Source organism: Takifugu rubripes, chromosome 14 (genome assembly GCF_901000725.2).
Source record: "Takifugu rubripes chromosome 14, fTakRub1.2, whole genome shotgun sequence".
Lineage (NCBI taxonomy): Eukaryota > Metazoa > Chordata > Actinopteri > Tetraodontiformes > Tetraodontidae > Takifugu > Takifugu rubripes.
In genome coordinates this window covers 9,941,654-9,954,641 of record NC_042298.1, presented here as the reverse complement: position 1 = coordinate 9,954,641, position 12,988 = coordinate 9,941,654, and the positions used below count along the sequence as shown (strand labels likewise).

Genomic DNA, 12,988 nt, shown 5'->3' with positions numbered 1-12,988 from the left:
ACTGTGTGTTTTAAAGCTGGAATAATCGGAGAAGAGACAATCTGTGTTGGGGGCTGGGGCCCGCAGGTGCAGGTTTTCTAATGATCTTTATTTTCTTTTTTTGTTGGACAATAATGAATGAATATTGCACCAAGAATTAGATCACCCACACCATATTCGGCATTGATATTAATAGATTTATAATACGAAGAGTGTCACTGTAGTGACGTCATACAGGATAAAGACACTGGCTGACTTGGGTCTTGGTAGAGAAAAACAAAACTCCATTTAAATGTGCGCTAACAAAGACTCGAGTTACCGGTCTGTAAATTCCTACGTTTGTGTTAAAAGAGACCTTGTGACTGTGATTAGTTTCACCTAATTGGGTCCCAGAGGCCGTCGTCTTCTGTACATCGGTTACCGAGAATCTGCGGGGCTAAACAAAGGCTGCTAGGTTACCCAGCTGCTGGATCATATGGAGAGGCCTATACATGCAGCTGGTAGCTGTAATTCTCGCCCGTCAGGTGCTCCATTTCCACTTCATAATGTCTAATGAGAAGCAGAATTTTGAGTTGCTGTTTTTCAGAACATTGTGCCCTATGAACACTTGACAGCATTCATGGGTGCCCTTTGCCACAGAGTTACACAATCAGGGAAAGTCCAACAGGTAGGGCACTGATTAGTTTAATCATTATGACAGCATTCATTTTCAGATTAATGGGTTTAGATGTCCCAAGTGTGTTGTGTTTGTGCGTCAAGGCCTAAATAGTGTTTTGAAAGCATTGTCTGAGCTTCCCCAGACAGACACATGACTAATTAATCTCCTAATAATATTAATATTAACACCGGATTAATGGTTGGTTCATGAAGATGTTTGAGAAGGTGATGTAATAGCTGGTCCAGGTCTAGGGGACCTTTGACCCTATGCAGTTTGCATACAGAGCTGATAGAGGCGTGGAGCATCCCATTCTGATATTGCTTATCAGCCCGTGCCACCGCCCAGAGAGCCCCATGCTCCACGTTAGACTTCTTGAAGTCAGTTTGTGCATGGACAAATCAACAAGTCTGCCGATGACTCTGTCCTAATGAGTTTGTTTGAGGGAAATTGGATCATGGCCTGGTGATGAAGGAGGGAGTGGAGATGGAACAAGTGGATGCTACAAATACCTTGGAACTGTGCTGAATGAAAAACTTTGCTTCCAGCCTAACACAGAGGCTACCTTTAAGAAGGACGAACAGCTTTTGCATTTTATTTTCTATACTTGTCCTTGTCTATCATTGATGCAATACAGTCCCCATTGTTATTTATTATCCTGTTTGTTTGTTGTGTGGTTTTATTTTAATGTCTGTCTACAACCGCAGGACAATAAATTTGACTGACTGATTAATTGATCATTCCAAAAATCAAGGTACATTCATGTTCTAAAATCTTCTCAGAAACACATTTTCATTAAACACAAACGTTGAAGGCAAGGTGACCGTGGTAGTTATTTTAGATGGTGCTGAACACGTCAGCCTTATTGGTGTCAGATTACTGATTATTGCCGATCTCCTTGAAAGTACCGGTAGCTGAAGAGGCTGAAATGCACTTCTCGGTTAACCTTTGGACACCCGGCCGATGCCAAATTTATAGCACTTTTAAACCAGGGTCGTCGATAAGGAAATAAAATTGCCTAAATTGACTGTCCTCTGCTCCTCTCAACACATTGCGCTGCAACTAAAAGCGTGATTTGACAGAACAGGATATCTGGTGTTTCCTGTGTCAAGCGTGAAAATACAAAATTGGTTCACGTCTGCGTTCTTTGCAATCCCCTCATCTCGCAGGGCACAACTGATGGATCCAGTGTGCCACACATCAGTAATGATGTTAATCATCTGATTGACCACTCTTTTAATAACATATCCCATGTTTTCTATTCTCAGCATTCAGTTTTCCTGTAGGCTTTTCGTATACATTTACTATAAAAGCTACTGCGCTAATTTCCTGCTCTAAAACATTTAGTGGAAGGGTGGACGTGACATTTGCTAGAGGCAGCATCAGCCTGGCTATTCTGTCTGTGTTTTTTACGCCTGCTTTCCTTATCTTCCTTATCTTACCCCCCACAGGGGAACAAGATGCAGAATGATGTACGAAATCCCAACTACCCCCCTGGTCCAATGGGTGCTGCAGGTCCTTATCCTGTTCAAGGACAGCCCCCTTATCAAGGGTACCCTGGACAACCACAGCACGGATGGCAGGGGGGACCCCCACCTGGGCCTGTGTACGGAGAACCTCCCAACAGAGGTGAGCGGTCACGTAGACATAGAATGATGCAGATCTGTGCAGCAGATTGTAGTCACATAAGTTGAAATCCAGTTAAAATAGTTTCATTATATTAAAATATTCATTACATGAACGATATTTGGAGGTAAAAATGTAAATAAGGACTTTTAGAGATTAGTATAAGATAATTCCACACTAATATCACATTAAACTAGCTTTAGGTCATTATGCTCAAAATGTATACATGCTGTAATGTATATCATCATATGGACATGCATATCCCTTAGTCTGCTACTATGGCAACACACCTTTGTCATTCACTGTATCATGAGTGACCATGAGTAAGTTAGTAAGTTCATTAACACGAGAAAGGGGCGATTTCTTTGTTGAGACCCCTTTTTTGTGCTCAGAAAAGATCGTCAAAATCTCAAATAATCTCACACGCCTGCATGCAGACATGTGACTGAAAGTGAAGAAGAAGAAAGTGTGTTGTTGAAAGCAGTGGTGCGTCCTGGAAGCTCTTATCTGGGCTGAGGCTGAGTGACATTGCATTGCCATGGTAATGTGCCTCACATGAACACAGCGAGGAGACATTTGGTCATGTTATGACACTCCAGCCGACCGCTGAAGACTTGGCAACTCTGGTCTGTTTAGTAAAGGAGAAGCCTCACAAATTTCATTTGTGTCTCCTATTAATTCCTTTTCTGTTCTTCAGATCCTGCTTGTGTTCCTCCTTTTATTCCCCCAGTGCATGTGGTGGTGGAGGACAGAAGAGAGTACAACACAGAGACGAAAATACAGGCCTTACTGAATGGCTGTTGGATGGTTCTTCGTTGCTCCTTCTGTTTGGACATGCAGTCGGAATAAAGGCTGTTTCTGAAACCACACACTTGTTCCCTATTCACTACTCACTACATTAGATTAGATTAGATTAGATTAAACTTTATTGTCATTACACATGTCACAAGTACAAGGCAACGGAATGCAGTTAGCATCTAACCAGAAGTGCTTAAGTAGCAAACAAAACTGTGATGAGGTATAAACAATATATACACACAATAATATATGTTTATGATATCAATCTATATGTTTGTATTTACAGAGTTCACAGATATGTAAAGGGTATATACAAGTCATTGCAACCAAGATAAATATATACAGTATACAGGCTGTAACTATGGTGCTGAATTTCCTACAGGATCAATAGAGGCTATTTATGCAGTTTTTAACTATGTGTATGTTTTGACTATACAATAATGATAAAGTATGGTAAAAATGTGAAAAGTATGAAAAGCAGCGCAAATAAACGGATGTAGGTAGTGCAAATAAACAGATGTAAATAGTGCAATTATTGTAACAGATGTAATCAGTTGTGAAGGCCCGCCCATGTGTTTTGTTTTGTTTACCCAGAGACTGGGTGGGTCGTCAGTGAGACTGGTTTCACCTGCGAGCTGGGAGGAGCCAGAGGGCATAAAAGGGGCGGTTCTCCTTTGTCTCTCTCTCTGGCTGGGCTGCTGCCACCATACCTCGTGGCTGTCTCATCATTTTGGTTTGGGTTTCTCAATAAAATCTTTAGATGATTTGATCTTTCTGTGTGCTGATTCCCTCTTTTTGTTACAACTTTGAGCCAAGTCGTAACACTCGAGCGGCCAAGACAGGGGCAGAGGAAATCACAAGCTTAACCTCTTCAAAAGCTTGCTGACACAGGGGTGACCACTCAAACTTTGCCTTTTCACTAAGGAGACTAGCAAGAGAGGCAACCACAGTAGAAAAGTTCCTACAAAATGCCCGATAATAGCCTACCATGCCCAAAAAGCGCATGAGTTCTTTTTTAGTTGTTGGTGGGGAAAATTGATCAATGGCCAACACTTTGGCTCTAACTGGACGAACGTGCCCCTGACCCACCACCTTTCCTAAGTAAGTTACAGTAGCCCTGGCAACCTCACACTTGGCTAGATTTATTGTCAGATTTGCCCACACAAGACGGTCAAACAAAGCTTTGATGTGCTGTAGATGGTTTTCCCATGTGTCACTATAGATGACAACATCATCCAAGTACACCGCACAGCCATCCAAGCCGGCCACTACTGTATTCATTAATCTCTGAAAGGTAGCTGGTGCATTTCGTAACCCAAATGGCATAACTTTATATGAATAAAGCCCTGAAGAGGTTATGAATGAAGCAACGTCCTGAGCACGCTTTGACAAGGGCACTTGCCAATAACCCTTCAAAAGGTCAAATTTACTGACAAATTTTGCCGAACCAACCTGATCTACACAATCCTCCATCCAGACGGGGTTATTGTGCCTGAAGGGAGGTAAAGTGAGAGGGGTCGGAGTTCAGCAGGGAGACAGCAGTGGGGAAGAAGCTGTTTCTGGTAGTGATGGGACGATGATACCTCAAGGAGTGTATTGACACACTACACAAACTGTGTCGGCAGTGTATTGATACTGTGTTGGTCACCCACTAGTGACCCCTGCAGTAGTTATAAAATGATTGCAGGTAAAGGAATTCCTTGTTTGCTAAACTGAGTTGGTATGTAAAATATAGCAAATTTGAGTTACAATTCAGAGTTACAATTTTTTACTTATGTACACACATTTTTTGTTAACTTAACTGTTAAATCATATGAAATAATACAAAAAAGTGATTAGTTTATGATTTTTTATTGAGAAACAAAGGTTTTTGGAGTGTCTTTGCTCCAAGGCGATTTCTCCTCTTAGACACCAGCTCCCCAGCCTTAGAAAATACTCTTTCACACGGTGCAGATGACGATGGTGAGCAGAGAGTTTTAAGTGCAAGTTGAACAGAGTAAAAACTAACTGACTATCATATGTATCACAGGTCATTCACTTGATAAAGTGAAAACTACTATTGAGTGCACTATGTAGTAGTGATTTGACGAGCGACACTGGTGCGTCAGCACTGTGCCGAGAGCTCAAGAGTGAAACCCCGTATCGATGCGTGTATTGCTTTAAGAAAAAATCACGTGACCGATACAGGAATTGTATCGTTTGGATGTGCCACGCCAAAGTGTGTTTATAAGGAAACAAACTGTATCGACATGTCGTGGGTTTGTTGGATGGAGTTTTGCAGTTGCGCAATTATGGATCGTTCTAAGAAGTTTTCCCCACTGTGGAATAATTTTGATCTTGTGACTCCAAACAAGGGAAATCTTTTTCTCCTTTGACCATTGTTTACTGTTATATACAATTTTTAACGGTGGCGCATTGCGCTCACCTTATCAAGTGAATGACCTGTGATACATATGATAGTCAGTTAAAAAGCCTTACAGTTGCTTTATTCATTTTATCTCATAATAACGAGATCCTGATTTCGAAATCATGAGATAGGGTGTCTATTTTTTTAACAAGTGAATGCAATGCGCCACCTTAGTTTTTACTCTGTTCAGCTTGCACTTAAAACTCTCTGCTCACCATCGTCATCTGCACCGTGTGAAAGAGTATTTTCTAAGGCTGGGGAGCTGGTGTCTAAGAGGAGAAATCGCCTTGGAGCAAAGACACTCAATAAAAAATCATAAACTAATCACTTTTTTGTATTATTTCATATGATTTAACAGTTAAGTTAACAAAAAATGTGTGTACATAAGTAAAAAATTGTAACTCTGAATTGTAACTCAAATTTGCTATATTTTACATACCAACTCAGTTTAGCAAACAAGGAATTCCTTTACCTGCAATCATTTTATAACTACTGCAGGGGTCACTAGTGGGTGACCAACACAGTATCAATACACTGCCGACACAGTTTGTGTAGTGTGTCAATACACTCCTTGAGGTATCATTGTCCCATCACTACTATGTAGAGTATAGGGGGTGGTTTTGGACACAGTGAATGTGTTCCCAGAGTGCACCCTCTCTCTGTGTCTCGATCCTCGTCACGCTCTGTCTCAGGCTTGTCCGTTTTAAGGCTCTTTGGCACTTTATGCAATGACGTCTGTATGGCCCTCCTGCCTGCCCTCTCCCCAGAACAGCCCCTTCCCCTGACTCCTCCTGTACCCCAGAGGCCCCAGAGGTCAGGATGCCAGCGTGCTCTGACAAGAGTCATGTTTGATATGAGCTCTTTCATTTGCACATTAGTTGTCTTAAAATGATTTCCCATAAACGCATTTTAGGAGACAACTTGATTTGTCAGAATTTAAAATCTATTGGCCTATTTGCTTGTTTTGTTTTTAAAGGAATATATATATAGTGAAAAACAAACAATCTGTCAGATCTGCCTTTTGCCTTCGATCTGTTCGTTGTAGAAAAATCTTAAAACAATTTATTTGCATCAAATGGAAGACTTTTGTTGTCAGTTTGGAGGGTAGAGCAAAAGGTATTGGACTGGATAAACAAATACATAAATTAGAATCTATAGGACCTAAAAAGTTAATTTAATTTAATTTAATTTCAGTTCTTAATTAATGACATTCAGTAAATACTTTAGGAACAACTAACAAAGCTTGTAATCACTAATCAGCCACTTTTCTGCACAAGAAAGGCTGGGAACAGACAAATGACCTTTACTGCTAGCATGGGGAACAAACAGTTGGGTATTTACACATGCATTAGCTGCATGAAATCTAACATTGCATGTTTACTGGGGCTTGTGAGCCGCCAAGGCAGGACCATGATGAGCAGTGAGACGGAAGTGTTTGCAACGCACTAAATCGTACACTCACCCCGGTTATAATGTAGAAAAATGTTTGAATTCAGATTTACTTCCCCAATTTGTGCTACATGGCAGTAAAGAGATAAATGTGGATGTAATGTGCAGATCATTGTAATATTTCTGATCCTATGATGCATCCGAGACCTTTGTTTCCTAAAAAGATTGGTTAAAGTGCCTCTTTGGGTGAGATTAATAGGTGAAAGCAGAAATGAGAGCGAAATGGAAGAAAATGTTTTTTGTTTTAAATATTTGAACATATCGAGCAGCTTCTTTCATTTAACTCGCAGTGTTTAGTTTAAACTGGCCATTTTCGGGTGATGGAAACAAGGAGTGTATAAAAAAAGGACACATTATTGCCTTTTAATTAAACACTGTTTAGCTAAGCAGCGTGACAAATCCAATAGATGGGGAGCCACACTAATGTAGTTTTTGGAATGCTCTTAATGCCCACTGGGCGACTTTGATAATCACTCTTCCTTTATATTTAATTTTGTCTCTATTATCTCCTAGAAACAAGCTAGCCAGTTCTAAAGCGTCCGCATGCTCCACCATATCCAGCTGATGGTTGCTGACTGGTGCAGCAGTTAGGAAAGCAGATGAACAGACTCCAGACACATAAAGGAGATGAACGTACACGATGCTCGATTGCAGTGTAACAATCATGTTTTATTGATAAGGTTCTCAGAAGAGTCTCGTTTCAGTGAACGCATGATAATCATCCGTCGATAATACTGATTTTGGTACATTATGACATCCAGCACGAGTCTCTTCACAGTGAGAAGGATCCATTACTGCTACTGCTGTTGGGATCTAGGACAGAATTCTCGCTGCTTCCGCACAAAAAAACCAGTCAAAAACAACAAAAAGGGGACCGATATTGTAGATATGGATATTAGAGTGCCACAAAAATTCTAGAGTAGTAAGACCAGCTAAAGATTTTGCACATTACAAGCCACTTCCTCTTAGAAATATAAAACTTGATATTCTGGACAATATTCTACTGTGCTGCATAAAGGTAAGTCTATACACTGTACATCGAAATATAATTCGAAAAAACAGATTTCACAGTTTTAAAGACTTTATTTAAGGTATAAACTGCTTTTTTTAAACACTTTATTACATAAATTATTCTTTTGAGAGACTATTATTTGCCCTGCCAGCAAACTGAAATGATACAAAAACAAACAGAACTTTTTTTTTTCTTCGTACATAGCTTACAAAAGGAAACCAACTCATCCATTAATGCTCGCTTTAAATAGAACCGGTGACTCATTCATGATTGTCATATAGTACTAATAAATAAATGTAAAATCATGAAATAAATACTAACTTAGCATGTTCTCCGGACAGTGTTGTGTTTGATCGTTCTGTACAGAAGTGCCTCGGTGAAAGTCTCACGATTCTACTGCGACTGAAATGTACAAAACTACGGCATCTACAGTATACGCAACATCCTGAAATTTAGGTGGACACATATGTAGTAATATGATTCCTCTTCTCTCGTCCGATTAAACGTTGCTGTCTCACGCACATTGTCCACAGATATCCATCACCTTTTTTTTTGGACTGCTTTTTTCTTTTTTGTTTGTTTCTTGTTAAGTTGATCATCTTTTGTTTATTGACATCCGATTTATTCATGGGTACGATGAGCTCCGGTGTCGCTTGGCTGGATGTGCGCTGCTTGGGCAGCGGCGGAACGGTCCGTGGTGGACGATGGGAGGCCTGAGACAGGGAGGTGACTCATCGGACCGGACGCCTCTGCGGCGTCCTCCGTTGGCGTGTAGCTGTAAAATGCTGCTCTCTGGAGTGGCTTTGTTTACTTTGGTCCCTTTGCCTTGGCAGCACAGAATAACTCCGCTGCGTGGTAACTGTCATGGCCGCTGTCAGTGTGACCCAAAAAATATGGGTGAAAATATCACTATCTTTTTTAAAAAGGGGATTCTTATTCATTAAGCAACAGTTCTCAAAGGTTCTTCAGTGCTTTTCCAGTTTTTTTTTCCCTAAAAAGAATCATTCATCCAAACTTTTTTTTTTTTTTAAGATTTTCTTTTTCCTTTTTTTTGCCGGGGGCAGTAAAATGAACTTTTTTTTTTCTGATAAGTCATTCTTTCGAAAGTCCCTGCAGCGTTCCACAAATAACCCCATTTGTTGGTTAATTCTCCACATTTTTCTTTTTTCTTTAAAGAGGAGTAGGGTTGAGGAGGCTGGGTAGGAAAAAATAAAAAGTAGGATCCAGAGAATTAAAAGTGCCCTTCAAGCAAGTTCAGGTGTGCCGTTACCTCTTGCCCATCTCGTTCTGTCTGAGGAACTGGATGTTAAAGCTGCTGTCAGCCAGTTCTGGATACTGCTCTACAGGAAGTACATAGTAGCCATCGTAGCCTTGTACTTTACCTGAAGTTAAGAGCTGCTGTCTCTCACCCTCTGTCCAGAGACGGCTGCCTCCTTTCCCGTCCCTGGCCCTCTGTTGTTCCTTGCTCCAGGCCCCAGCCAAGGCTCTCTGCCTGGCCAGTTCCAAAAGTCTTACCTTCTCTTCGTCCACTACATCCACGGCGAGCCCGTAGCGAATGCTCAGCACCAGAGAAGGAACCGCAAACTCCACGGTCACTCCTCTCCTCGAGCGACCGCTCACTGTCACGTTGATTCCGCTCTCCAGCGACTTTCGCCCGTTGGTGAGCCCCAGTGCCAACAGGTCGCTGTCAGCGGAGCCCACTTTAACAAAGTAGTGGCAGTCCTTCCCATCCTGGGTATAATGGGTGCCTTCAAGGTACTGGGCACCGTTGAGCACCAAAGCAACTTTACGGCTGTCTTCGCTGGCCAAAGCTGACACGCCGGCTACCACTCTCCCTTCCTTCAGAGCCAGCATGACTCCTCTGCCTATTATGGGGGTGCTGGTACCGAACCAGTGACCTGGTTTGTTTTTGCGCCTTCTGCGTTCCTTGTTTAGGAGACGACCCTCCAGGGCCATAAAGGCCTGGTTGTGACGCTCTGCCGCCTGCTGCACACCTGTGATGAGCTGCAGGGGAACACATCGGACATTTCACTCACTCGTATTGTCAGTTTCCTGCAGTATATTAGCGGCTACTAGCACCATTATTAAAACTGACTCATATGCGTCATCAATCATTTTCATGCAATTCGTAACCACTCTGCTTCTGTTGGCAATGGTTTCAGAACCAAAGTCAATACCTGTCCGTTCTCACAGTGCTGGGTGGCCTGCAGCTCATATGGCGGCTCCACAAAGTACAGCGAGTGTCGAGGGAATCCTGGGATTATGTTGCTAAACTGGAAGCCAAACATCACCAGCCAGCTCTTCACATCTACAGAAGACGGGAAGGGCGAGAATTTACCCAATGGCAACAAATGTATAAATATTTTCATATATAGTTGTGTTTTTTTTTTGCCATTAATTAAAGAGAGCCTCTGTAACTCTTTGAGGTACAGTTGCAGAAACCACCTTAACCAAATATTTTTTTCCTTTTACGGCGAAACCCGAGGCTGATGCAGAGATGTGTCTATTATCTGCCCATTTTTCACTTGATACTCTGCATTATTCATGGACCTCTATGTTTTAAGAAATGTTTCTGTTTCTGTAAAATATTTACCAGGCCTAGAGTGGTAAAATGAAGGTTGGAATGAAATGGACAGTTCTGATTAAATGTCCTGCCACCTCCCATGAAGTAATGATTAAATTATGTAGAATTACTCATTGAATGCTCTACCTGTGACATAATCTTTGACGTCCAGCATGTCACTCAGGGGGTTGTTGTTCTTGAACATGTACATGTTAAGCGGAGGAAGATCTCTCCCAATCTTGGGCCACATGCTGTAGTCAGGCGAAGTCCAGCGCCCGGCCAGAACGTCGTAGTCTCGCTGAGTGAAGTGGACCAGCTTGGTCAGAGGGTCGTAGAGACCACCGTGGAAACCGATTACCAGCTGGAACTCTGGGTTTGAGTCCAGGTACACTTCACCATAGGGAGTGTACTGAACCTGAACGACACAAGAAGAACCACTTTGCTTTTAGTGAAATCCTCTCTGACTCCCATGAAAAGGTCAGAACCATATTTCATGTACAGAAAGGCACCCCAGGAGCTCACGATTGAGCCTGGAGCTGTTTTCAGAAGTGTTGTCAGAAGCGATGTAATATTCCTCTCCACTGCTCGCCTCCATGGCGAACAAGTGTCCCTGATCATGACAAGGAAATTTAGTACGTTTGTAATGTTCACAGTAATACATTTCACAATGAAATTCTGCAGTCTTTTGGGGTTTTACGAGACAGAAATATGTAATCTGTAGCCTTGACACCATGCAAATGCACCTGAAAACTCCAGCGGGTTCAAAAAATTATTTATTAAGTCTTTCTCCAATTTGTCTCGATATAAAATGTTACACTCTGTGTTTCCTTTAAAAAAACTAGTCCAACCTGCAGGTCGTAGTAAAGTGATGAGATGTCCGAACTGGAGTGGTTGAAGATGTGCGTGACCCGGGTCGGATAGTTGAGGTCAGCATAGAAGAACTGCAGGTGTTGTCCCACGCTGTTCCTCGTGGACACCCTGCGTCCCAGTCTGTCATAGTGATAGTTATTCCAGTGGCCAAACACAATAACCCCAAGGAGTTAAACGACTACAGGCCAGATGCCCTGACCTCTTTGGTCATGAAGTGTTTTGAAAAGTTACTAAAGAAAGAGGTCCTTACAAAAACTGAGCATCTTCTTGACCCGCTACAGTTTGCTTACAGGGCCAAGCGAGGTGTAGAGGATGCTACTGCCACTCTGCTCAACCTGCTCCTTAAGCACCTTGAAGGTAGCAAAACACATGCTAGGGTTTTATTTGTTGATTTTTCATCTGCTTTTAATACAATTCAACCACACATTTTAGTTGAAAAGCTCTTAAAAAAATGTAACCTTGATTTTAATATGGTGGGTTGGATTCTTGATTTTTTAACTGATAGAACTCAGCGGGTAAGGGTGAACGGTTATTTGTCTGGGGAGATGTTATCCTCTTTAGGATCCCCTGAGGGATGTGTCCTGTCACCGCTTCTATACATTCTCTACACTGATGATTGCCGTAGCCAGTATGACAACAGACTGGATATATTTTTAAAATTTGCTGATGATTCAGCTATTGTCAGTCTTCTCCACGCAGATGACACTGATCATGGTCCTGTTGTGGATGGTTTTGTACTCTGGTGTGATAAAGCATTCCTACAACTAAATGTGGCAAAAACTAAGTTCATGGTCATTGACTTTAGGTCAAAGCCCCCTGCTGTCCAGCTCACCACCATTAAGGGTCAGGCGGTGGAGGGGGTGGAGACTTATAAGTACCTTGGTACCGTTATTGATAAGAAGCTGACTTTTAATGCAAACACAGAAATGCTTTGCAAGAAGGGTCAGCAACGACTGTTCTGTCCCCGCATACTGTCAAGGTTCAATGTGGAATTTTTTCCACGGATTACCTAAGGACATAGTATCTGATCGTGGTCCACAGTTTTGCTCGCAAGTGTGGAGGGCCTTCTGTTCGGCGCTGGGAGCTTCGGTCAGCCTTACGTCAGGGTACCACCCACAGGCCAACGGGCAGGCAGAGAGAACGAACCAGAGCCTGGAGGACGCCCTAAGGTGTGTGGCAGCTCAAGATCCATCCTCCTGGAGCACCTACCTGCCGTGGGTGGAGTACGCCCACAACTCCTTGGTCTCTACTTCCACTGGTCTGTCCCCCTTCATGGCTTCCCTGGGCTACCAGCCTCCATTATTTGAGGGCCAGGAGGAGGAAGTTGCAGTACCGTAGTGCAGGCCAACATGCGCCGTTGCAGGAGGGTGTGGAGGCAGGTCCGCACGACTCTATTGCGGACCTCTCGTCGTTCTCAACTACAGGCCAATCGACACCGGATGCCAGCTCCCTCCTATCAATCAGGTCAGAAGGTCTGGTTGTCCACCAAGGACCTTCCACTCCAGGTCGAATCCCGCAAGCTGGCTCCTCGCTTTGTGGGGCCCTTTGAGGTGGATCAGATGGTAAACCCCGCAGCCGTCCGCCTGAAGCTTTCCCCAGCGTTGAAAATACACCCCACCTTCCATGTTT

General features: G+C 42.7%; 2 protein-coding genes across 2 annotated transcripts; one reads left to right on the top strand and one right to left on the bottom strand.

Annotated features, from left to right (window-relative positions):
* Positions 1-427: 427 nt before the first annotated feature.
* Positions 428-3,109, top strand: LOC105418981 (cysteine-rich and transmembrane domain-containing protein 1-like). The gene is made up of 3 exons (XM_011620210.2): positions 428-503; positions 2,086-2,263; positions 2,958-3,109. The coding sequence occupies exons 1-3, from the start codon at positions 471-473 to the stop codon at positions 3,107-3,109; spliced, it is 363 nt and encodes a 120-aa protein (XP_011618512.2). The 5' UTR covers positions 428-470.
* Positions 3,110-9,192: 6,083 nt separating this feature from the next.
* LOC115252458 (teneurin-2-like) lies at positions 9,193-10,984 on the bottom strand. The gene is made up of 4 exons (XM_029847721.1): positions 10,955-10,984; positions 10,637-10,904; positions 10,104-10,234; positions 9,193-9,930 (listed from the first exon to the last, which is right to left on the bottom strand). The coding sequence occupies exons 1-4, from the start codon at positions 10,982-10,984 to the stop codon at positions 9,193-9,195; spliced, it is 1,167 nt and encodes a 388-aa protein (XP_029703581.1).
* Positions 10,985-12,988: the final 2,004 nt, after the last annotated feature.